Source organism: Muntiacus reevesi, chromosome 2 (assembly GCF_963930625.1).
Source record: "Muntiacus reevesi chromosome 2, mMunRee1.1, whole genome shotgun sequence".
NCBI lineage: Eukaryota > Metazoa > Chordata > Mammalia > Artiodactyla > Cervidae > Muntiacus > Muntiacus reevesi.
The window spans coordinates 11634936-11661098 of record NC_089250.1 but is presented as its reverse complement, the minus strand read 5'-3'; the positions used below and the strand labels follow the sequence as shown (position 1 = coordinate 11661098).

The 26163-nt window shown below is 45.0% G+C and overlaps 1 protein-coding gene across 1 annotated transcript; it reads right to left on the bottom strand.

The window, feature by feature from the left end:
- Nucleotides 1-1880: 1880 nt before the first annotated feature.
- On the bottom strand, nt 1881-25796 carry RBM17 (RNA binding motif protein 17). Its single transcript, XM_065920940.1, has 12 exons — nt 25660-25796; nt 15046-15183; nt 14398-14514; nt 11725-11891; nt 10893-10990; nt 9782-9838; nt 8455-8596; nt 6359-6510; nt 5217-5290; nt 4623-4721; nt 3375-3447; nt 1881-3247 (listed from the first exon to the last, which is right to left on the bottom strand). The coding sequence occupies exons 2-12, from the start codon at nt 15166-15168 to the stop codon at nt 3144-3146; spliced, it is 1206 nt and encodes a 401-aa protein (XP_065777012.1). The 5' UTR covers nt 15169-15183; nt 25660-25796; the 3' UTR covers nt 1881-3143.
- Between the last annotated feature and the right edge of the window lie 367 nt (nt 25797-26163).

Below are 26163 nucleotides of genomic sequence, written 5' to 3'. Positions count from 1 at the left end.
ACCCAACAGGCCACGGCCGGAGAGGACCAGGAGAGACCTCACACCCCAGGCCTGCCTGAGCGACAGAGGGCTTCCCTGGACGAGCTCTTGTCCAAGGTGCTCTGTCTTACAGCAGCTGATCCTGGGCTGTCCAGTCCCTCTTGCACCTCAGTGGCCAGTGTCTCAAGGCAATTCAAACCATCGCTTGAAGTGGAAAAGAACGCCTTTAGCCCTATTTTGCAAGACCACACTCTCCAGTCTCAACTGCTAAGACTGCCAGCTGCTGGGCTCTTGGTTGAGGCTGTTCTGGTAGGTTTTCCCAAACCAGCAGGACTCTAATCATGGGACTGCAAGCCAGAGTCTGGGAAAGCTTCTCTCGGCAAGGCCAAACTTTCTTCTTCACCCTGCTTTCAAATCAGTTCCTTCAGTCTGACTGTCCAGCTCTCGTGCAGGGCTCTACAGCTCCCCATGTATGGCTTGCTTAACCTTCCTGACAACCCTAAAAAGTGGGTATGATCACTCACTTCTGTATTCAGCAGAGCCACCTGGTCAACACAGGTCCCATCATGCCTGGCACCACCACAACTGCTTCAACAGACGACCAGCAGAGCCACACCCAGCAGATTCCCTGTTCTTCAGTCATCACTGGTCCGGTTGGGACCCTAAAGTGCAGTAACAGTTTGGCAAAATGTTTTGCTACTAAATAACTAGGTTCATCAATTTTTCACCAACTAACCTAGGACAGTAGGCCCCTCCTCCGTCTTTTAAGATCTGTCACTTTCAGTTCCAGGTATCGACTTGTTCTTGGTTACAAGTGAGTGCATTCACTCTGACCGGTTTAAGCAGAAAAAGCACTTAGGAAAAAACAAAACCTAGATAGCAAATGCAATCTCCAGACCAGCTCCATTCATGCCTGAAGGCTTTACATAAATAAATCTCAAATCACAGCTACAAACTGCTCCAAAGACTGCCCTGACACACAAGAGGCCCTGCCTCAAGAAAGATCTCTGCCCTCAAGGCTAGGCAACACTGGGCCTACCCACACAAGCATGAGGATGGCTGACGGAAAAACCCAAGGAGCATCCTCCTGCCTCGAGGGGCTGCCAGGCAGGCTGGGGGAGCATGCTCGGAGTCTCTACCTCAGCGAGGCAGGTGAACGCAGGGGACCCCCAAAGGCAGGAAGGGCTTTCAGATCAGAGGCAGGCCCTCGAAGACAAATGTCTGACGCTGAGGCTTTCTACTTAATATTGGAGCTTCATTCATTTTCAACTTACACTGGAAATTTTCCATTGACATTGATTTGAATTTTAATATTAAAAATTAATTTCACATTTCTCAAGCACTACCTTGTATAAGATTTTCAAATTACTCTAACACAGGAAATTCACTGCAATGCACTAGCTGATTACTGCAATCATGGAGAGTTTAACAATTAGACAGATTGGGGGAATATTCACTAAATTTTACCCATGCTAATAGAAATCTTAGTGAAGCACTTGCATCTCTCTGGTTGATAGTGAGAATGTTGGGAAAAGCCACCTCAACAATGATGTTATCATAAAGCTCAATAGTAATGCAGCTGTCAAAGGGGGTTGGAATGTATACTTCCCAGACCTCAGGGTTCACAGAAATTAAACTAAGCCGTCATAATGAGTACCCAGCACAAGCACATCTCAGCCTCTGTAAGCCCAAGCGCAACACCATCATGGGTGTCCGGAGCCAAGTGTGCGGTAGGCCTGTTCAAGTGTGAGGCTGGCTGCTGACTCTCAGGTCCTACAAAATGTCTAATTATGTAGTTCTTTTACCTTTTGTTCTTAAACTCATATTTATTTCATAGAGTATGTGCACTTTCTTCTCAGAAGCAGTCTTAATTCACTTTAACTCAGTAAAATACCACCACAAAAGAGAAAATGTTATTCTTTTATTTTATGTTAAATAAAAACATGAGAAAATCCTTTTTTAAAAAGGGTCAAAATATTCCTTATGTCTCCAAACCAAGTCCATGGATGCAAAGAAACACTGGCTACTTTCCTCCCCCGCAGGGTCACATACACTGTCACGTTGAAAGCACCTGAAGAGACACCACGGTGCATGGCCCCAGCCGCCGCTTCAGGTTAAGTCACATGCAATATTCGGGCAAGCAAGGAGCAGAATACAGGCAGGCAGATTCTAGAAACACTTCCTGCTCGGGCCAAATATTATTTGTTTTGTCTTGCAGTCTTGCTAAACATTTAGGCCACATATACCACTGTACTTCGATGGTACAGTTTTTCACAATTCCAGAATTATATTAATTGGCAGTACAGTTTAAGTAGCTGATGTGACTGAATTTTATCAATTTAAAAATTACATATGAGAACTAACAGGACTACAAATTTTGCCAGTAGAAACATGACCCCAGGGAATTACCACTTCCACATTATCGGGCACACATTGACAATGTACCCAAAGGTTCTGAGCTATGCTAAAGACTAGGTTTCAATCTTTGAAAACAAATGCTATATTCATGATTTCTATACCCAAATACTCCTAAATCCATCACAATCTCTCGAGTCTGACTTAGCTTAACTGAAAATGATTCATCCAAACAGGTCATGATAGGCTCAAGATTCTTCAACCTTAGTTTAGGTTGTAAAGAGCTTTTTCTATGACTGGAGTCAATAAGAATTTCTCTGTTAGAGAAAGCAGAGGGTTTCACCTTAGGCAGACTGCCAAGATGATACTTTATTATAGAATTTATGAAGCTACAGTTTAGTAACTTGCAGGTTTTATTAAAAGAAATCAAAAAAGAAAGAAAAAGGGAACACATCCCCAACAAAACTTTCCAATTTTTTTTTTAAGTGCAAGAAATGCTGTATCACTGAAGCACTTGAGAATTATCATGAAATCCTAGCAAAAAATGTAATCACCTCAGAAGTGGTAATAAAAAAGAGAAACAACCAGAGAGGCACACAGATTGCTTTTTGTTTGTTTTTTTAAAAGGATTTTTATACTATATTAAAAAACCACAAAATAAAAAAGGGATCAGTCAACATATCTTAGAAGTCCTTACAGAGTCTATGCACCCACAGCCAGGAAGGGCCCCCTGATGCCTTGTTCTCCTCTGCTCACTCTGCAGCTCGCTGAAGGATCGCTGGAGATGACTCAGGCTCTAGTTTTTAAAATCAAACTTGTTCTGCCAAATCCAGGACCCTGAATTTATCCAAATTGTAGAAACATGCTTTGACCACCCGTCCACCAAAATACCTCCCGTTCAGATCAACAACAGCTAAAAGGCAAACAAAAGACAGTTAGCTAAGGCGGGAATTCCACAAGACATTACAACAATATGTCTTCAAAATATTAAGATCACAAGTTCAACTTTTTAATTCTTTATCATTAGCTGTACAACTTACCTTTAATTGCTGACTCAACCCTCTCGAATTCTAAAAATATTCGTACTGCTTCATCATCAGGGGCGCCAGGAATCTGGAAAAGAAATGGAGTGTAGTAAGTAAAGGTGTCATCAGAGATGTCAATGATTTTTGTCAGAGTGAGTATCCCAATTACAGATAAGTAGTGGTCAAATGCCAAGGTATTAGTGTAACTTGTGTGTGCATGTGCACGCTCAGTCGTGTCCAACTCTTTGTGACCTCATGGACTGTAGCCCACCAGGCTCCTCTGTCCATGGGATTTGCCAGGCAAGAATACTGGGATGGGTTGCCATTTCCTTTTCCAGTAAGTGTAATTTACTCATCATGAAAATTCACTCAACGTCTGTTTTGGACAGGCTGTGTGCTAAGTGCAAGGAAAAGGCAGCTAAGCAAGACCTTTGCAGGTCCTATGCCATCAGACACATAAACAGATAACTATGCAATCAACAGACGCAATCCAGCATGGAAGAGAAGTTGAGGTGAGCAGGAACTAAAATAAAACATCTGTACGCGAACTGTCTGTCACACCAGGCTGAGTTCCTCCGTTATGCTTTCTAGGCCCCACTGCACTGTGTAAGCACGCCTGCCGCTAATCCCCACCACACCCACACCACCCCAGTCTCCAGAAGCCATGACCCTATGTGAATGCCAGTTCCCTCCTACCCAAATCCTACCCACACAGTCCAAAGCTCCGCTCACATCTGATACTGTTCACGAAGCCTCCTCTAACTATTCGGTATTGATCTAATCCTTCTCTCAAATTCCTGTACTTATAAGTCAATGTTACTGAGTCCAGCAACTGAATATTCTCTAACTTCACATTTGTTCTGTTGTTTCTTCAGCTGAACGTATCACTGAGAGCACAGAAGGCACCTCCCCAACCCTAGTGCAGTCGGTACTGGTATGTGGGAGGCACTAAACAAAACACTTGCCAAAAGAATGACGCCAAAGGCACATGTGAAGCCCCTGTCACTAAACTACTGAATCCACTGTCATCAGGTCTAAACGTCAGTCACAAAATGAAATGTTTCTTCACCAAATAACATTTGAAGTTCTTCTGATGCTGATATCTGAAATTGCAGTAACTGAGTAAAAGCAGTATAACTAACCAACACATGTCACCTTCTATTGTAAGACAGTATATTACTTACAATGCATCCTCTACTTATAGAAAATGCTTTGTAACCTATCAATCATAACTTGGGTTATAAACAAAGAAATCTCGCTTACTTCAAATATCACACACTTTCCAACTTTGCCATATTTTTCACACTCTTCCTTGGTTTCTACTTCCAAGTCTTCATCCACCTCTCCTGCACCAACCATGTTCTACAAACAAAAATAAATATATAAATTCCAGCATCTAGTATAATTGACAACTATGTAAAAGAGATGTATAAGTAACTTTTTTCCACGATGGCAAATGTTTCCAAACCCAAATGACCCAAAGAAAATTTTCATTCCTGAAATATCCTGAAGTAGGTTAGTTTTTTTTTAAAAACTAAAAAATATACATTAGGCTTCAACAAGAGTTACCAAAGCAACTGGGCAAGCACCAAAATACATAAACCAAGCTGAATTTCTGACAATTTCAAACATTTTAAAGTAATTTATCACTGTAGTCTTAAATATTATGTTTAGCAAAGAAACACTAGTGAAAAGGAACCTAAAAACCAGTCTTCCAGGGAGTCTACCCACAAGTACCACTTTCAGTCCTCTTCAGCGATCCCATCATTAGTGGGGCTGACAGCGTGCAGGGACAGGGCAAGGGGGAGGGACACACGACTCAAAGCGGGCAACAGGGCTCCTCCTTCAGCTTCTTACCCTGAGTAGGACCACTTTGGTAGGACACTTAAGTATTTCAGTTAATGGATTCGAATCCGACTTCTTGGCTGCGTCTGTAAGAAAACATCATCAGACATAAGTGTGAGGGCACCAAGTCTAAGTTACAACGAGCAATTTACTTTCAACAGCAATCCCCACTCTCTATGTCCTAGAGCCAGCATCTACAGTCTCTGAGCAAAGATGCAGCCTTATCTGTCTGAAAGCATCACTTTGCTTTGGTGTAATTTTTACCATAATTTCTAGAACTTTTTAACATCCTCAGTGAGGTGCATTTTTGCTTAGTTCACTTGCTAAAGGGCCGACAGGGCACGGTGATCACCACCCTCAGAAGCGAGCCTTGGCTCAGGCAGTGGTCAGAGATCCTGAGCGCAGTGTAAACGAGCAGATCAGCAGCCAGCCACGAGCTGACAGTGTCAGACACTCCCACACACCGGGGTGACTGCTGGTTTCTGGTTCCAGCCTGTGAGGCTCACTGCTGCTTCCTCAAGCTCCACATCAACATGCCTGCCAGGAAAGTTCTCTTCCTTCTTCAGGAAAAGGCATTCAGCTAAGACTGATTCAAAACTACTCAGTTCTGCTGCTTAAAGTGCTAAATCATGTTTGACTCATTCCAGTACGCCCTCACTACAGAACAGACTGTAACAATCAAATGAAAATAAAACACCAAGTAGGCATCATCTACCAGAAGACTGCAAAACAACGTTAATTTTACAGAGCAGTCAGTAAGAAAATTAGGATGAAAGGGCAGAAAAAAGCAAAAAGCAGAGAACCCTTACAGGATAGAGATACAGCAGAAAGAATCACTGATATACTGTGTACGGCTCTGTATTGCTATAAAAACACAGTAATGGTTCTATCAGTATAACAAAGCTCTTTCCCGAGGAGAAGCAGGCATGACAGGATTTCTGGAGTCCTGTTCATTTCTGCCAAAGCCTCTCATCTTCTTTTCCTCCCACAGGCGTTCTGTCTCTCAGTTCTGAACTATTTGCATTTGTAAAGATGGGCCTCAGAATTCTGTTTCCACCACCAGAGCTGGAAGGCATCACGATGAGGAATTCTCTCATTCAGGATGGCCTGCCCCCACCCACACCCCCAGGAGCCCTGCTCAAGGGAGGGCCCACCTTTCTCAGTGGCGTCACCCACGATGATTTTGCCGCCCCGCTTGCTGGTCTTCTCCACCGACAGCGCTGTGCTCAGGCCCTGCTCATGCTTCCCGAGACCCTGGCCTTCCCGGAAGCCGTACTTCTGCATGATTTTATGTGCTACCGTGCCCCTGCGAGGAGGAAAAGGAGAAAGGTCCCTGAACTTGGGTCATCAGCTACAGCACAGATTAGATTTCACATCACAATTTCCTTCTGGGAAGAGAGAATGTAGATTCCACAAGGGTATTGATGATGCCAAATATCTACTAATGGGTTGAGATGGAAATTGTGGGATGTTCAGGAGAAAGATAAAGAGTGGATGCCCTTAGATTACCTGAGGTGAAGGAAACACTAGTTCCTCTGGTGAGAATTCCCCAGGGCCTGTTAGAAAATACCAGACTTCCTGTGTGCATGCCCTGCTACAGGGCTCATAACCAGTTTAAGTAAGCCTGTCAAAAACTAAGTATGGTTTCATGTAACGAAGACAACTGCATGTTTCTAAGTAGTATAGAAGTTTCCAATGACTGACTTCATAAATGAAGGATGCTTAGGGACCATATATTTAATAGATGGAAATGAAGAAACTGGGGCCCATAGTGGCTGCCTAGCTTAAGGCTGACTGAGAGCAAAGCAAGCCACCACATGTTGGTATTAATGATGGGATGGAAATTGAAAGCCACAACCCTGAATTCTTAGTCCACTGCTCTTCCTCTAGTTCATGATAGCTTTCAAACTGCACAGGGAGGGGCCTCAAGGGTACCCACACTGACCACTGCTTCTTAGGGCCTGAACCCCAAAACCCTGCTTCAACCAGAACTGTACCTACAGTATTTCACATATGTAATTTCCTTAAATATTTCTTTGAACAAGTTGTTCCAGAGCTAAAAAGACTGAAGACTTATGAACTGTACTACATTGTACCTTCTTCAGGCATAAAGATTTAATACCTTTTTCTTACCAGTAATAAGGCAATTTGTTTCACTAGCAGAAAAAACCAAAACCAGCCCCCAGTGATGTCACGCCTGTGCCCATGCAGTACACACTCCAGGGAGGCCCAGGCGCATCTCTCCAATGAGGGAACATCCTCCGTCTGCACCGCCCAGGGCAGTATCGTGAGCTTTGTGTGGCTACTGAGCACTCGAGATTAGTGTGAGGAAAGAAACAGACGCTGAATTCTATTCACGTTCAATTAATTCAAGAGCCCTAAATGGCCAGGAGCCCCCAGAGAACAGCACAGGTCGAGAGGACACGTATCAGGTGAGAACTCCAAATCCTCTGACACCATGCGAACCCTGGCCCGCTCCTTGGCTCTACCAGCCCAGCCCCGAAGGTGCGAAGGCAGAATCAAAGCGCTCACACAGGCGAGGGCAGGCCAGAGAGACCTCTGCAGGCACAGCCTCCCCACCAGAGGCGCGGTCCTTCTAAAGGCCTCGCTGCAGTGCTGCTCCCCTGATACCCCATCGGAGCACGAGAGGAACACAGTAAACAACACACAACACTCTTTTAACCAAAACACATGACAAATCCAGCAAGTCCTAAAAAAACCCACAAGCCCCAACCGAAGTCAACCTTAACACTGACTTTCAAACACTGGCAAACAAATTTCTAATTATAGGTAGAATGACTAAAAATGTTTAGATCAAAGGTATAGACTCATGACCTGAAAGCAAAGGTCATTTTATCAAGGAAAAAAAGGATGCCATTCATCTTTTGAACATAGTATAAGTCAGGTCTAATTCGTATGAGCTATTTCATTTGCCAATGTTCTGAAAACAAATAACAATCAGAAACTGTTCCTACCTAGGGAATATGTTCAGCATCCAAATCACTCAACGCTTCCGACAGAAAGCTCTACGTTTTGTACAAAACGTTAACAGGGTCGTGCTGCAATACCCTCCCAGTGACTCAAGCCCTGATCCCCTGTGACTGGGCGCACCAGGCACTCCTTGTAAACCCGCTGAAGCCCTCATCTGCAAACACGCTGCATCCACTGGAGGGGCTGAGCACACCACCCCCGCCCCACCAGAGTCCCATCCTCCCTGCACCTGCTGAGGCGGAAGTGCCCGGGCCATTACCCCATGTTGGCGAGGAAGGAGTTGCCAGGGCCGGTCGGGGATCGGGGTCTGTCTTGTTCCTCATACACTGGGGGAGGGATAGCAGCTTTGGAAGACTGTGAGCGAGGTCGTGAATCCTCTTCATAAGGGAAGTCTCGGGGTACTGTTGGAGGACAGGAAACAGGATTTTAATTTTTGTGCTCCTTACCCCAGCAGACAATGAAGGTCTCCGAGGTTAGGGACCACATGCCAGGTCAGTGAAGTGCATCCCCAGCTGTGCAACAGAATCAGCAAGGAGCTCAGAGAATTCCAGATGCTTGGGCTCCACCCCCAAAGACTGGTTTCAGTTGGGGCTTATGGTCCGTCAGGTATTTTCATTATTATTTAACTTTTTTCTGTATCATCTTCTTTATAAAAAGGTAACATTCATAGTGCAATAAGTATTTAAAAATTCTGAGGACTGTTACATTTTCTCAGGATAGTTTAGCTATGCTCCAACACAGACAGCAGGAAAATGAACTAGGAGATTCACCAAAGTCCAGTTCCAACCCCCAATTCTAGAACCGATCCCTGGAGAAGACTTCTGGGAGTCTGAGTCAAGGCGCACAAGCTGTGACTGAGGGACCTAACTCAGGGACGTGCTGCCACCTTGTGGAGGGCCACAAAGTTAACAGCTCCTAGATCACTGAGAGCTGCTCAGAGTGCGGGACTGCAAGGAGATCCAACCAGTCCATCCTAAAGGAGGTCAGTCCTGAGTGTTCACTGGAAGGATCAATGCTGAAGCTGAAACTCCAATATTTTGGCCACCTGATGCGAAGAATTGACTCATTGGAAAATACCCTGATGCTGGGAAAGATTGAGGGCAGGAGGAGAAGGGGACGACAGAGGATGAGATGGCTGGATGGCATCACTGACTCAATGGACCTGAGTTTGGGTGGACTCTGGGAGTTGGTGATGGACAGGGAGGCCTGGCATGCTGCAGTCCATGGGGTCGCAGAGTCAGACATGACTGAGCGACTGAACTGACCTGAGATCACTGAGCACAGAACTTGCCAACTGAGCTACTATTTGTTTTAACCTAACTCCAAATATGAAATGTTAGAGAAAACAAAATGAATTATTTTTAACAACAAACAGAAAAGCATCTTGGTGCAGAAAAGCCCTAGAGACTGGCATAAAAACTTCTGAAACATAAGGGCTGGAAGGTGCTCTTGGCCAATGGCCAGAGTGAGGAAGGTTTGGGGGCCTCTTCCCTGCACCCAGGTGCCTGGCTGATTCCAGCTGAGGCTTCCCAAGACTGGGTTAAAGACATGCAGCTGAACAGAAGAGGGAAGAAACAGGTACGTACACTCTTTGTCCTTCTCCACAAGAGACGTGGGAGGTGCAATGGCAGCTCCGCCCATACCTGCAAAAGAGACATTCCGCTGAGCAAGGGCTGAGTGAGGGCAAAGCGAGTCAGCCCAGGCCCCGTTGAATCGCACCCCCACCCCAAAGGAAGAGGCAGGCAGGCACACTACTCCAGCCTCTCGCTAACAGCTAAAGAGTCCAGCGTCTGAACCCAGGGTTAAAAGTACACAAGTAGGTATCACTGCTTGGATGTGTGGGTACTTCTGGTCAGTCTGCTTTGTGTTGTCATCATTCTTGTTCACATTTCCTAGACAGAGAACAGTGGACACAAACCAACCCGGACTCCATTTGCTATCAGACCACCAGAAGAAAAACATGAGCAGAGAATGCAGGGATTTTTCACCAGGAAAAAGCCCTAACATATGTATTATAACTTAATCATCAATGAGACATTGCAAAAAATGATAAAATGTAAATTAAAGAAACTAATTACAAAACCATGCTGCACCAGCATGCAATGTTGCACAGAAGAAATTCCCCAGAATCAGTGTACAGGCAGCAACCACATGTGATGAAGCCGTTCTCTCAGAATGGACAGTGCTTAGCTATCTAGCAGTCACCAAGAAAGAACCTTGCTCTCACACAACTGCGATGCTGCCTGTGAGGCTTCAGAGATGGAGGCGGCCTGACAGAGCACGAGCTCACACCCTGTCTCCCCGCCCTCCTTACGACACTGCCAGAAGCCAGCATTCAGGGGCTCAATCGTGCATGTGGGTGGCAAGGATTCTGGACAAGAGTGCACTCTCCACTCAGTGCTGTTCTCAATGCAAGTGCAGATGGACAGAGAACAGGTAGGCACGGCTGTGCTACGGACAGAGACAAGCACAGGCATGTAGTTTAAGGTGTGCTCAAAGGGACAATAAGGAAATGTTAGAGAGATTATCTGTGAAAACACAACGGAAAGTTAAACCCCATACAAATGTGGGTTTTTGCTGAAATTCCAGAGAGAAAACTACCCAAATCAATGTCAGCTGAACTAATTGTCAAACGGAATACAGAAGGAAAGGGTAGGATTGCACATCTAAAACATGACATTTATGTTCACGCATTACTTCTTTTCCTCCTCTCTCGCTCATAATCTTCATCTTCATCAGAATCTGGATCGGGTCGCCTGGAAAACCCACTAGCTTCATGTCTGTCTTTACGCCTCCTGTGATAACAGATGGAACAACTCAGAGATGTGAACTCAAGGGCCCAAATGTGAAAAATCTAGAAGATAAACTGAACAAATTTAACCAGGTATATCCATATAAATAGCAAGAAAAAAGCTTCCTTCATATTTACCTCTTTCAACTTTAAAGCAAATCAACACAGGTAACAGTTAATAAAATAATTTCGATTCTCTAGAACATGCTTTCACTTCATGAAATGAGTCAGTAAATAATGAGAAATAGTATATTAATATTTATATAATCATTTAATAATTAATACTCAGCATTTTTAAAAGAAATGCAAATAAATCTGTTATCCATACTTTCGAAAAACATAAAAGATGTTATGAGTTCTTAAAAACTCTATCTGACTCAAAAATAGTAAAAGGTGAGAAAAACATTTTAAGTATTTTAAGCAGTATGACTCTAGTAGAGTCAGAACACAGGAAAAAAAGAAAAAACCTATTATTCAACATCAGTTTGTAAGCTATTTTTCTAAAAACTCACTCAAAATGTATGTTCTAAGTTTTCTGCATCTATACATGAATTTACTCTGGAGTTTGCTTCTATGATGGGATATAACAACCACACACTCTTAACAACAGTCTGACTCCTGAGGACTGTTCAGACCAACCACAAAACCCACTCAGTCCACAGACAGCACTAAAGTTCACTCATGACATCTGAGCAAACATTTCAAACAATCCCATCCCACACTTGCATGAGGCCTTACTTTTCTCTCTCTTCTATTTCCTTCTGTCTTTCCAGCTCCCGCTGCCTCTGTCGCTCCTCTCTTTGGCGCTTCACTACTTTCTCATAATCGTTAGGAAACATGGGATCATATTCATCAGCTAAGGGGATCAAAACTTCTCCTGCAGAAAACCCGCTGGGAACAGGGTCCTGAGGAAGGGAAAACGCCCAAGTAAGTATCACCCTCTGTCTTGGAGTTTTACTCACAGAATTAAGGTCAAGGACCATGTGGGCAAGACGGGGCCCCAAGGACCACCTGTCCTCGGCATAGGACCACCTCCCTCTGCTCTACAGAAGAGGGAGCAGATGCCGGGGAGGCTCGGAGACTTGGCATGCTCACGCGCCCGGCCCAGGGGCGGCAGAGCACGGCAAAGTTCACCTCTCAGTTCGGGATCAATCCCGTAAACACCCTATAGCATTTTCCTGAAAGTCTTAAAACAAGCTGCCATCACCCCAAATTTTAAGCAATAAATTTGGTTTTTTAGACTAAATACAAAATATTTCTACTTTTATATACATAAAAACCTAAAATACAAAACAACTCATTGATAACATATTCTTGTAGTCATTTAATATAATAATCTCAGATTTTGATTACATGGAGACACGACATATTAAGACTCTCAAAAAAAAAAAAAGAAAAGGAGAAAGCCTCCTCCTGGGCTCTGAATGCTCCAGAGCCCACAGCCTCCCCAGGCCGCTGTATTTCAGGCCGTGAGTCTGAACAGGGTACCAGGGTGCGTAACTCCCTTCACAGCATGGTTCATTTTTTAAAGTCCACTAAATCAGGTTTTTGCATTCCTTTTGTACATTTACAAACTGCTCTCTGAGAGAAGAAGAACAAAAGGCAAATAGTGCACTAGAAACACAAGATGAAAAGGGGGCTTTGCCCTAGAATGGTGGTCTTGATCTCTGTGGCTCTCCTAAGCCCTGACCCACTGCATGGTCTCACGTTCCTAAATCTTCATACTTTCTTCTGTTTGTTTCTCTAGCATGACACCCACTTAATGTCTGTAAAAATAAGATGCCTTCCCTGGTCCCCAGACACCCAAATGAGTGCCAGTCAGGGTCCCTAAGCTCCCACTCTGCACCTGTCAGGAGGAGCATGCTCAGCACTGCCAAAGGCAGGACGGGTGTTTGTAAAACGTATTTTACATATGAACACAAAACAGGCATGATACAGAGAGCTTATGCTCAGTATCAATGGATCTGAATCTAACAATACCTTGACTACACTGTGCAGCTGGACATTTTCTCATCATATTAATAAAACAAACACATCATGGTCTCTTTACAATTAAAAATCAAAAATCACTTTGATTTGTTGAATAAATGAAATTAGAAAAATAACTGTAATCACCTCCCAGGCCCTATCACTGGAAATCTGACACAAATCTATTTGCAAGGCTCGCAAAGGGCAGGTATTCATTTGTATGCACATAAAAGACACTTCTAAAACACAAAAGCACCTGAACAACATTTCCATTCAGTTATTATTAAGACAGGAGAAGCTAACAATCAGCAACTCAATTTATTTAACACCGCCATCACAAGGTTTCAACTCAGAGCACAAACTATCAGCATGAAGGTTAATTCTCTGTCATTTAAAATCTGACAGCAAACAACTTTTACTGTGTGAACCCTGCTAAGTTCAACAATGAGCCATCCTGCTCTAAATGCCAAAAAGAATAAAGGGGCTTGCTTCATTTTAACAGATTGACAATACCCAATACTGCAGACGGTGGGAAAAACTCAAACGCTCACACTGCAGGTGATACAACTCTGCCAGAACAACTTGGCAATAAATAAATTGCCCAGGAAAGGGACTGATCTCCTAAAGTCACCTCAGGAAATCTATCCTAAGAAAATTTTAAATGCATAGAAAGCTCTCTGAAAATGTGTTCCCTAAAAGGTTTACTGGTCCTAGAGTTAGGAAATGGGTGTGTAAATCACCATACACTTACCTGATGGGAATACTTTACAATTAAAAATTGGCTATGTTGCAAAAAGGAAAATGCTTACTGATTAAATCTGGGGGTGATATTATAGGTTCTGGAGTCAGTATACAATAACAGATGAAGATTAACCAGTTTTTGATTAGAAGCAGCAAGAAAAAATTAGGTGACGAATTTGAGGGGAAAAATGTTAAATGACTAAGACTCCTCAGAAAAGTTCCCTTGTGGGGAACCAAGTGGTTTTCCCTCTTGACAGACTACTAGACTGCAGGAGAAGGATCAGTTCCCCTGGCCAGGAAACCCCACCAAGAGCTTCAAAGCATGCCACACAGGGGAACACAGAGAAGCCATTAGGATGATCACATGGTCCTATACTTTTTGACACAGATGGACAGTCAAAGTATATTAAGTGAGAAAAGCAAATCAGGGAACAGAAGATGCAGGAGGAAAAGAATACCAAGTTTTTAAATTCTTAAGTCATTTATTTTTCTTTTCATCCACCTCCAGTTTCTGATTATATAACTACTGAGCTTTAAACAGATTAAGTGTTTTAAAGTTGATAAAACCAAAGCAAAAATTAAATTGAACATGATACTGACTAGACTGCAAGGCCTACAGAGGAGGGGTGCTCAGAGTGACGCGCGTAAAGTGCAGCCTGGGAAAGCAGGAGAGCCCACCCAGGTGTGTGTGTGGAGGCGTACCTTGAGGCCTGCAGCCACGTGCGGTGGAGTGTCCACGATCTGCCGCTCATCTGAAGAGCCGCCTCGCTTTAGGTCGATTACTGGAGCAAGGACTGTACTTTGTTTTGTCCTCTGGCTCTAAAATCATCAAAAACCAAGAAAAGTGTACTGAGGCTTCAAACCAAAATTCGGATTACTTGTAACAAAGCTTTTTTTTTTGGTCTCAGCAACAAACCTTTCGGATATGAGAAAAACAATCTTAAAACAATAGCCTTTTAATTATTACGATAACCATACACTAGTTCCTTTTTCTTACAACACAAATCTCCATTTTTATAAAAGGTTTACAGAAAGATTGGCTGCTGTTAAATTTTCATATGAAATAATACATTGAAAAACTCTATGCTTGGACATACTGTACTTTGAAAACCAGCATCACTGCTGGAAATCGAGAGTACTCTTTTCCTCACCCTGATTCTCTGAAACAGTTCTATTTCCAGGAGACAGGAAATGACCTTCAACTCCTATTCCTCTCCCTTCCTACCCCAGCCTCTCCTCCTACAACGGATGAGCCCTACATATTTAACAAAGAGGCAGAGGAGTGGCTCCTAATCCTCAGGAGGCACCTGCCAGGACTCGCTCCTCACAGGTGGACTTAGCTTCTCTCACCTTGGCCTGAGTGAGAGCTGCCTTCTTCACCTGGAGCTGAGACTGCAGGAGTTTGAAGTTTTTGGACCAGCCTTCTGTTTTTGAGTCGCTGGTCTCCACTCCCAGATCATCGTACAGGGACATCTTCTCAGTTCAGTGCTGAAAGGGGAAGTGGATAGGGGTTAAAGAATGTAAGAATGTAGTGAAGATTTCTAACCTTCCTATGTTAAAATATGCAGTGGCACGGAATTTCAGAGGTAGGAAGTATTTGATGAGATCACCTTGTCCAGGAACATTCAGTGACAGAAGCCAAGACACCTGATATCACCAACCGGTGCCCTTTCTAATACCCACGTGTTATTTTCAAAATAAACCTCTAGCATGAAGTTTCCTGTATATAAGCTCATGTGATCAAGTAATTCAGGAGTGAAATCATTCTGTTCTACAAAATGAGGGAAGAGGGAAGTTCAAGAGTCAGGGCATTCTTAACGATACATATTCATTTAAAAAATTCTACTTTGTGTCAGCAGCAAAAAGTAGAAGCCTTACAAAAACACCTATTCCCAGATAACTTAGCACAATTAACCACCTTTTCGGCGAGGGGTGGCGGGGAAGCTACCCTTTATTAAACAAAAATTTTATTATATGCCTACAAATAAGGGGGAAAACCCAGAAATGATCTCACAGATGTGTCAGGAAAGTAGAAGGTTAGATTGTATTAATACCCAGGTTTCCTCTTTCCCATCTTGTGATCTTTAATGACACTGAGTACAAAGAGAGAATCAACAATCTATATGTGAATGACCAACACATGCTATCCCTGGCAGAACAGAGGAGCACAAGAGGATGAAGACAACAAAAATGACAATAACAACACTTGTTGTTCAGTCCTCTCAGTCGTGACCAACTCTTCGGGACCCCATGGACTACAGCACCCCAGGCTTCCCCGTCCTTCACCATCTCCGGGAATTTGCTCAAACTCATGTTGAGTCAGTGATGTTATCCAACCACCCTCTGTCGTCCTCCTCCTTCTGCCCTTAATCTTTCCCAGCATCAGGATCTTTTCCAATGAGTGGGTTCTTTACATCAGGTAAAGGATTGGAGCTTCAGCTTCAGCCCTTCCAACAAATACTCAGGGCTGATTTCCTTTAGGATTGACTGGTTTGATCTCCTTGCAGTCCAAGGGACTCTCAAGAGTCTTCTCCAACAGCACAGTTCAAAAGCATCAATTCTTTGGCGCCCAGCCTTCTTTATGGTCCAACTCTCACATCTATAGATGACTACTGGAAAAACCACAGTCTTGACTATATGGACCTTTGCTGCAAAGTAATGTCTCTGCTTTTTAATACGCTGTCTAGGTTGGTCATAGTTTTTCTTCCAAGGAACAAGTCTTTTAATTTCATGGCTGCCGTCACCATCCACAGTGATTTTGGAGCCCAAGAAAATAAAGTCAGTCACTGTTTCCACTTTTTCCCCATCTATTTGCCATGAACTGACTAGAGCATTCAGGTATGACCTAAATCAAATCCCTTATGATTATACAGTGGAAGTGAGAAATAGATTTCAGGGGCTAGAGCTGATAGAGAGCCTGATGAACTATGGACGGAGGTTCATGACATTATACAGGAGACAGGATCAAGACCATCCCCAAGATAAAGAAATGCAGAAAAGAAAAATGGCTGCCTGGGGAGGCCTTACAAATAGCTGTGAACAGAAGAGAAGCAAAAAACAAAGGAGAAAAGGAAAGATATTCCCATTTGAATGCAGAGTTCCAAAGAATAGCAAGGAGAGATAAGAAAGCCTTCCTCAGGGATCAATGCAAAGAAACAGAGAAAAACAACAGAATGGGACGACTAGAGATCTCTTCAAGAACATTAGAGATACCAAGGGAACATTTCATGCAAAGATGGGCTCGATAAAGGACAGAAATTGTATGGACCTAACAGAAGCAGAAGATATTAAGAAGAGGTGGCAATACACAGAAGAACTGTACAAAAAAGATCTTCACGACCCAGATAATCACAATGGTGTGATCACTCACCTAGAGCCAGACACCCTGGAATGTGAAGTCAAGTGGGCCTTAGAAAGCATCACCGTGAACAAAGCTAGTGGAGGTGATGGAATTCCAATTGAGCTACTTCAAATCCTGAAAGATGATGCTGTGAAAGTGTTGCACTCAATATGCCAGCAAATCTGGAAAACTCAGCAGTGGCCACAGGACTGGAAAAGGTCAGTTTTCATTCCAATCCCAAAGAAAGGCAACACCAAAGAGTGCTCAAACTACCGCACAATTGCACTCACCTCACACACTAGTAAAGTAATGCTCAAAATTCGCCAAGCCAGGCTTCAGTAATACGTGAACCATGAACTTCCAGATACTCAAGCTGGTTTTAGAAAAGGCAGAGGAACCAGAGATCAAATTGCCAATATCCGCTGGATCATTGAAAAAGCAAGAGAGTTCCAGAAAAACATCTATTTCTGCTTTATTGACTATGCCAAAGCCTTTGACTGTGCGGATCACAATAAACTGTGGAAAATTCTGAAAGAGATGGGCATACCAGACCACCTGAACTGCCTCTTGAGAAACCTATATGCAGGTCAGGAAGCAACAGCTAAAACTGGACATGGAACAACAGACTGGTTCCAAATAGGAAAAGGAGTACGTCAAGGTTGTATATTGTCACCCTGCTTATTTAACTTATATGCAGAGTACATCACGAGAAACGCTGGGTTGGAAGAAGCAGAAGCTGGAATCAAGATTGCCGGGAGAAATATCAATAACCTCAGATATGCAGATGACACATCCCTTATGGCAGAAAGTGAAGAGGAACTAAAAAGCCTTTTGATGAAAGTGAAAGAGGAGAGTGAAACAGTTGGCTTAAAGCTCAACATCCAGAAAACTTAAGATCATGGCATCTGGTCCCATCACTTCATGGGAAATAGATGGGGAAACAGTGGAAACAGTGTCAGACTTTATTTTGGGGGGCTCCAAAATCACTGCAGATGGTGACTGCAGCCATGAAATTAAAAGACACTTACTCCCTGGAAGGAAAGTTATGACCAACCTAGATAGCATATTAAAAAGCAGAGACATTACTTTGCTAACAAAGGTTCGTCTAGTCAAGGCTATGGTTTTTCCAGTGGTCATGTATGGATGTGAGAGTTGGACTATAAAGAAAGCTGAGTGCCGAAGAATTGATGCTTTTGAACTGTGGTGTTGAAGAAGACTCTTGAGAGTCCCTTGGACTGCAAGAAGATCTAACCAGTCCATCCTGAAGGAGATCAGTCCTGGATGTCCTTTGGAAGGACTGATGCTGAAGCTGAAACTCCAGTACTTTGGCCACCTCATGAGAAGAGTTGACTCAGTGGAAAAGACCCTGATGCAGGGAGGGATTGGAGGCAGGAGGAGAAGGGGACAACAGAGGATAAGATGGCTGGATGGCATCACCGACTTGATGGACATGAGTTTGGGTAAACTCCAGGAGTTGGTGATAGACAGGGAGGCCTGGCGCACTGCGGTTCATGGGGTCGCAAAGAGTCGGACACGAGTGAGTGACTGAACTGAACTGAACTGATGGGACGGATACTATGATCTTAGTTTTTTGAATGTTGAGTTTTAAGCCAGTTTTTTCATTCTCCTCTTTCACCTTCATCAAGAGGCTCTTTAGTTCCTCTTCGCTTTCTGACATTAGGGTAACAGCCTGTCACCGTCACCAGGGTGGTCAAAGGCAGCATCTGCTACAGAAGCCCAGGAGGAGGCTACCAGTAAAGCCAAGAGCAGTCAGGAGCAGAGTGGGGACTTCCGGAGATAAATCTGCTCCAGGTCAAATCCAGTCAGAAGTCTACACCTCTAGCTGCTAAGTCCTTACTGCCACGTTTAAAAACCTCAACATTCTGAAACCCACAACATAGCTCATTTCTCAAAATAAGACAGCAATCTGTTTCTCATAGCTGGAAAGGTGGAAATAATTGACTGAAAACCCTAAACTGCAAAGAAATGCTTAACACAGGAGTTGCTAACTCATGAACACATTCCAAAAGTCTGTCAGTTCCCAGGCTCAGACAGCATTTCGCCACCGAAACCGTGTCACACAAATCCTGTTTTGCCTGTGTTATGTCTCAGGAAAAGAAGGTGATACATACAAGAAGGGAAATATCTAATTTTCCCCCAGAATCACATCTGACCTGGGGCAAAACTTTTGTCTGCTCACTTCTCCACCCTTCTGTGCATGGATCTTAAGACCCCGACACCCCGACACCTCGGCTGACCTGGTTCCACGGTGCGTGGGGCGGGGGTGAGGGGGTGGATGTCACCTCCTTCCCTCAGGACAGTCGTTCAGCTACTGAGCTGAAGTCAGCCCCGGTCACCTCTGGGTGCCTTTCAGAGCTCCTCCCTTCCTTTATACCTGAACCCTGCGATGACCTGAGAGCTCTCAGTGCTGACTGCTAAATGAAAGGCCCCAAGGCAGCACAGAAGCAGGGTGACTGAAAGCAGAGCCCACGGTACTGGTGGCTGAGTGCTCCAAGTGACACACAGAACACTGAGACATGCCTAACGGTCCTCCCCTCAAGGCTCCTGGGACAACTCACTGGCTCAGCAGGGACAAAGATTCCCTGAAGAGTGCATCCCACAGGGAAACGCCCGCTGCCTTCAGTGCCAGACAAAGCGGACTTGGCAACACCTTGTCACGTTATTAAGCTTAAGACATGCGCAAGACATTGAGGTTAAATGAAGAAAAGTTAATGAATTCCTTTTCTCATCTAAGCATGCCTGAAATCTGACCAGGTCTCCAAAGTTTTGTAGTCCACTTCAGAACCTACTATTTTAATCCACAGTCTTGTAAACTCCACGAAAACCTAGATCCAGTGTGTGGAGGTCACTGCTCTACCCCCAGACTAAGATCAATGTCTGCCCCAGAGTCCAACAGGGAATCGGGCCAACTGCTCAGTTAACACACTACTTGCAACCCCCTCTCATCCCAGACTTCAGGAATTTCTGGCCACTGACGACTATATAAGACCACAGGGCTGCAGAGGCTGTCGTGCACGTTTCTTCCAGCCGACCTGGTATTCAAAACTAACCCTTCTTTTCTAGGCACACATCCTTAAAGTTTACATTTAACCTGAGAAACTCAGAGCAACAGCAAAGAAAAACAATGCTGAGTGTCCAGCTTGCAAAGGGTCCATGAATGATGCCAGGTTTGAGCTGCACAAGTCCACTTGGGCGAGGCCTGTTTTCCACAGTAAATACTACAGGACCACACCATCCAAGGTTGGTTGAATCCATAGATATGGAGGGCCAACTGTGAAGTTATACAGATTTTCAGCTGCGGAGGGTTGGTGCCCCTGACCCCACCTCGTTCAGGGGTAAACTGTAATGTGGTTTTCAAAACACTACTTCAGAAATGACCATGCATCTTTCATCTAACCTAGTCTAATTTTTTGAGACCTCATCATTCAGTTGATCACCAGACCAAAGCCTAGTAAACATATTGTGGGTTCATTTGTTTTATCTTTATTCTTATAAAGGCAAGAGAAGATTAACACATTTTGCCAAATAAATATAAACAACACTTTCTGGAAAATTATAAAGCGAAATTATCAAACTTTGTTCACAAACCAAACTCAACTTTGTGTGTCAGTCGCTCGGTCATGTCTGACTCTTTGCGATCCCACAGACAGTAGCCCGCCAGGCTTCTCTGTCCATGGGATTCTCCAGGCAAGAATACTGGAGTGGGTTGTCATTCCCTTCTCCAGAAGAACTTCCCAACCCAGGGATCTAACCCTGGTCTCCGGCATCGCAGGCAGATTCTCTACCGTTTGAGCTACAGGGAAGTCCTTTTCCACTTTACTTCTCTCAATACTGCTTAGTAAGAAATTTGAGAACATCATCAAGAAAGGTATTTACAAATAACATTGGCCCCTAGAGACTAGTTCAAGATGGTGGAGCAGAAGAATGTGCACTCATCTCCTGCCAGAGCACCAAAATCACAATTAGCAGTTGAACAGCCATCAAGAGGAAGACACCAGAACCCACCAAAAAAAGATACCCTCCATTCATGGACAAAGGAGAAGCTGCAGTGAAATGGTAGGGGGGCACAATCATGACAAAAATCAAACCTTACACCCACCAGGTGGGTGACCCACACTCTGGCGAACACCACCACCGGAGTTCTCACACTGCTCTGAAGGCTCTAGGCCCCACGTCAGGCTCCCCAGACAGGGGGTCTGGTCAAGGGACTGGGAATCCCCAAGGAATCTGACTCTGAAAGCCAGTGGGATTTGATTACAGGACTTGCACAGGACTGGGGGGAAACAGACTCCACTCTTAAAGAGAGTACAAACAAAACCCTGTGCTTACTAGAACCCAGGGGAACGGAACGCTGACCCACAGGAGACTGATCCGGACCTCCTGTGTGGGTTGGCAGGGGCCCGCCCGGGATGGGGCACTGGTAGCGGCAGTCCTGGTAGACTCATCTCGGCTGGGTGGGAGTCCTCTGGGAGGTGCCAAAAGCCCCAGTGCAGAGCCTGAGGGCTTCCCTGGGGGCTCAGAGGGTGAAGCGTCTGCCCGCTGGGTCGGGAAGATCCCCCTGGAGAAGGAAATGCCAAGCCACTCCACTCTCTTGTCTGGAGAATCCCATGGATGGAGAAGCCTGGTAGTCTACAGTCCACGGGGTCGCAAAGAGTCAGACACGACTGAGCAACTTCACTCACTCACTCATTGAGCCTGTAGACTCCAGGACTGGGTCACCTCAGGCCAAACAGCTAACAGGAAGGGAGCGCAGCCCCATCCATCAACAGACAACAGGAGTCAAGTTTTACTGAGCATGACCCCGCCCACCAGAGCAAGACCCAGTTATTCCCACAGCCAGTCCCTCCCATCAAGAAGCTTGCACAGCCTCTTATCCATATCCACCAGAAAGCAGACAGAAGAAATAAAAACTACAATCCCAGAAGCCTCTAGAACTAATACTACAATCAGAGAAAGCTAACCAAGATGAAAAGAAATAGGATTATGTCCCAGATGAAGGACCAAGGATCCCCAGAAAAACTAGAGGAAGTGGAGATAGGCAACCTCCCAGAAAAAGAATTCAGAAAAATGAGTGAAGATGACCCAGGATCTCAGAAAAAGAATGGAGGGGATACAAGAAATGTTTACCAAGGGCCAAGAAGAATTAAAGAACAAATAAACAGAGTTGAATAATACACTACAAGGAATCCACAGCAGAAAAACTGAGGCAGAAGAATGGATAAGTGACCTGGAAGACAGAATGGTGGAAATCACCACTGCAGAACAGAATATAGAAAAAAGAAGGAAAAGAAATGAAGGCAGCCTAAGAGACCTCTGAGACGACATTAAACACAGCAATATTTGCCTTCTAGGGGTCCCAGAAGGAGAAGAGAGAAAGGACCCGAAAAAATATTTGAAGAGATAACAGCTGAAAACTTCCCTAACATGGGAAAGGAAATAATCAACCAAGTCCAGGAAGCAGAGTCCCAGGCAGGATACAAATAATGTTGGTCTCAATGGAAATCGAGTGACCAAATGCCCACTAAACGGAAGGGAAAAGACCAACTTATTCACTTCTGCATTTCCAATTTCTGGCATAGAAGAGGCATTCAATAAACATTTTTAGACAATTAAATAAACTATTTTTAGCCACATGAATCAGCAGTGAAACTACACAACGCCCAGAGGCTCCACTAGGAAGTAAAGAAGAAACAAAAAGCTTCTGAGATGGATGGTGGTAATGGTCACACAACACCACTACATATGTAAAAACAGTTCAAATGACAAGTTTTATGTGTATTTCACCACAATCAAAATTTTTTAAAAACCAAGCAAAAAGGAGAGGAGTAGCAGCACAAGGGGAGGCAGAGTGAGCCAACAGGATGTTGGACATGCCCTAGGGAAGGAGTAAACGCGGATGGGAACATTTTCCCTATTTCAGGGCTACACGCTCAAGCAGTACAGAGGCTCTCTACCTCCAACAGAGTTCTTTCAGCCAAAAGCCCAACTCCTAAGACTTCATCACCCAACTGGTGAGGTTCCATACCACCATACCTCCTCCAACTCCAGTCTACCTGAAGCGAGCTGTTGACAACAGCACCTGATTTGCCAAGCTCTGCAAGCTTCAAAAGTCACTGTGCAGCAAAATCTTCTGTTCATTTAAAGTTCCCTGTTTCTATCCTCAAAACCTTCAAAAGCACACCTTAAATATCTGAAACTGATGTTGCCTTACTAGCATCTGCTCGCTTTCTGTACCTTGGAGCTTACACATCAGATCTCCTCATCACAGTAAAGGCAGAACAGCTTTCTTCATTTTTCTCTTCATAGATCTTCAAATTCACAGAACTGAATGAACCACAGCAACAACACGCTCTACCCACCTGCACTTGTAGGACTTGCTTTAATTAACTACTATACTGCAACAAGCGCCAGTGAGACAAGAGACCACTCTCCACCCATATGGTCACCATCCCATCCCATCCACCCAAGTGAACTCCCTGGACCAGCAGCAGCCTGAACCCCATTCTAATTCCTTCCTTTCCTCCTTTTATATAACCTTACCGACACAACTTGCTGCATCCATTCCTTTAAAGGTGTATATATCTTCACTTTAGCTGCCTTGAGTACTTGTAAATATATCACAGTTGATTCATGCATCCTCTCTGCTGCAAACACTGAAAATAACAAGTGCACTAACAAGACTCTGTTATGACCTGAACTTCACCTAATTAATGCTCAGAAGTCTTTCAGATAGTACAACACATTTATGTCATGAAGTCTGGTGACAGGTAATAAAACAGAGCACTTTCTAACATTTGGATATATCTTAGGAAGCCAGGACCAAATGGAAATACAAACAGTTGACTTTCATAACTTCTTTAAAATACCATCTCACCATTGACGTCTTTTTCATAGTAACATCAGCCTTTGATCAACACATCTTCCAGGTATGCTCCTTTTTCTTTTACTTAAAAAGAAACATGGTAAACACAGTTCTTCTGAAAGAATGATGACTTTTCAAGATTGTACCTAAGCTAGAGAAGTATTTTTTAAAACACGTGCAACTGGCAAAAAAGAACATGGAAGACATCTTCTTAGGAGCATCCCACATGCTCATCTTTTAAGTACATCTCTGAAGCCTTTGCTGACAAAAACCCTCACATAAAACCAGCTACACCCTGAACACACATCACGTTAGGCTGTCCACTGGGTGACACGTCTGTCTCTTAATCTATCATAAACCCCTCAGAGGCAGCAAGGGCTGTTTCTGTCTTTATCTTTATATCTCCAACGAGCACCATGCTTGGGACATTGTTAAGCACTTTTGAAATATTTGCTAAATATATCAGTGAGTGGTCAGTCAGCACACAACACATTTCTTAGTATGTACCATTTGCTTTATTTCTTCTAAAAATAAAACACCCATAGTTTAAGTTACTAATGTAATATCCCATATCGCCTAAATATCCTCACTATAGTCAAACTGCCTGGGGCCTTTAACCCACAGAACTGTGGAAACCGAATTGCATCCTTTAAAAACTCCACCTGTTGAGGGGAGACACAGTCCGCACCTACCTGAGAATGTGCAGAATTTTGCCCTCCTCCAGTATACCCTATTTCCCACCCACTTGCCTGCCTCTAGGAATAAGCACCTCCCAGGGCCCTCCTTCAGTGACTTCTCAGAGAGCCTTCTTGATCTGACCTGACTACCCCTATTCACACTTCTATCTGCCTTTCCCGCAGTTTCCAAAATGCACTAAGATGCTTCACCTCTGCTACCTTTACACTTATTTCCTCTGCAGGGAAGCTTTCCCTCATCGTGCACATCTAAAAAAACACCCCCAAGGCTCAGTTACACGCCTCACTCCTTTGAAAGCCTTTCCAGACCCCACTCCAGTCCCTCAGACCGACCGAGGCGTGGCTTTTTACACTTGTTTCTCTGGAAACTAAATTCACGGGAGCGCAGAGACAGAATCTCACTGATCTAACTATCTGCTGTTTCTAAACATGACCTGGGCAAAAGGAAACGTTCAAGGAAAAAAAAAAAAAAAAAACCTGGTGACTGAATATTGAAGCTAAAATACCGCTTTAAGAAAAGACAGAGTCAGAGGCAGTGCTGGAGCCTCGTCCAGGTAAATCTCCCATCTCTGAGGGATGGCCACACCTGATTCAAAGCCGGGGGCGGAAACGGATTCCTTCCTCGGCGCCCCCGACCCCGGCCACAGGCTACTCAGGCCCGCCTACCGGGTTCAAGGGACCAACAGCTGTTCCCCGACAGACCGACAGCGAGAGGGAGGGAACAGGAGAGGGAAAGGCGCCCTCGGGTCGAGAGACAAGGACAGACCAGACAGACGAGGGAAAAGAGGGTAGAGAAGGGGTGCGAAGGCCCGGCAAGCCGAGACACATAAAGAAAGGGGGCAGCAGGGAGCGAGAGAAGGCGGGGAAGCTCACCAGCGGCCAGGCCGCCAGGCGCGGGGGAGCCAGCGGCGCGGGGCCGGTCCGGGACCCCCGCCCCTCGCGGTGCGGCCTAAAGCCGCGGCCTCGCCTCCCGCGACGCCCGGCCGGGGAGGCGCGCCGGCCCCGGCACCCCCCCCGCCCGCCCACCGGCCCCAGAGACCACTTACCCAACGCGCCCGGCCGACGCTCCCGGGCCGCGGCGGCGCACCGACGCCAACGCGCGGCCGACACCGCGGGCTGGGCGCTCGGCGTCAGCCCCCGACGGCAACACCGCTCCGGCGCCAACCCTTACGCAGACTTCGCGGGACGCGCGGCGGCGCGGGGTCACGGCGCGTACGGCCGGAAGAGAGGCGCCCGGCGCCTGCGTTGAGGGCGCTTCTGCTGCCGCGCGCCCCCTGCCGGCCGGAGGACCGCGCCCGCAGAACGGGGAGACTTCCTCTGCTGCCAAGAGGGGTCGCGATGGCACAAGGTTGTGACGCTACAGACCCCGGGAGCCTGGAATTGGCCTCAGGTGGAGAGGAGGACGACTGGTCCAGGGCTACAAAGGTCGACTTCAAAACTGTTCATCATCAGTGTGCACAAAGCTGAAGATAAATCATAGTAGGAGAGATGAACGGGGAAAGGGCTGTAAAGGACAAGACCAGGAGAGCTGAATTAACTGTGAAGTCAAA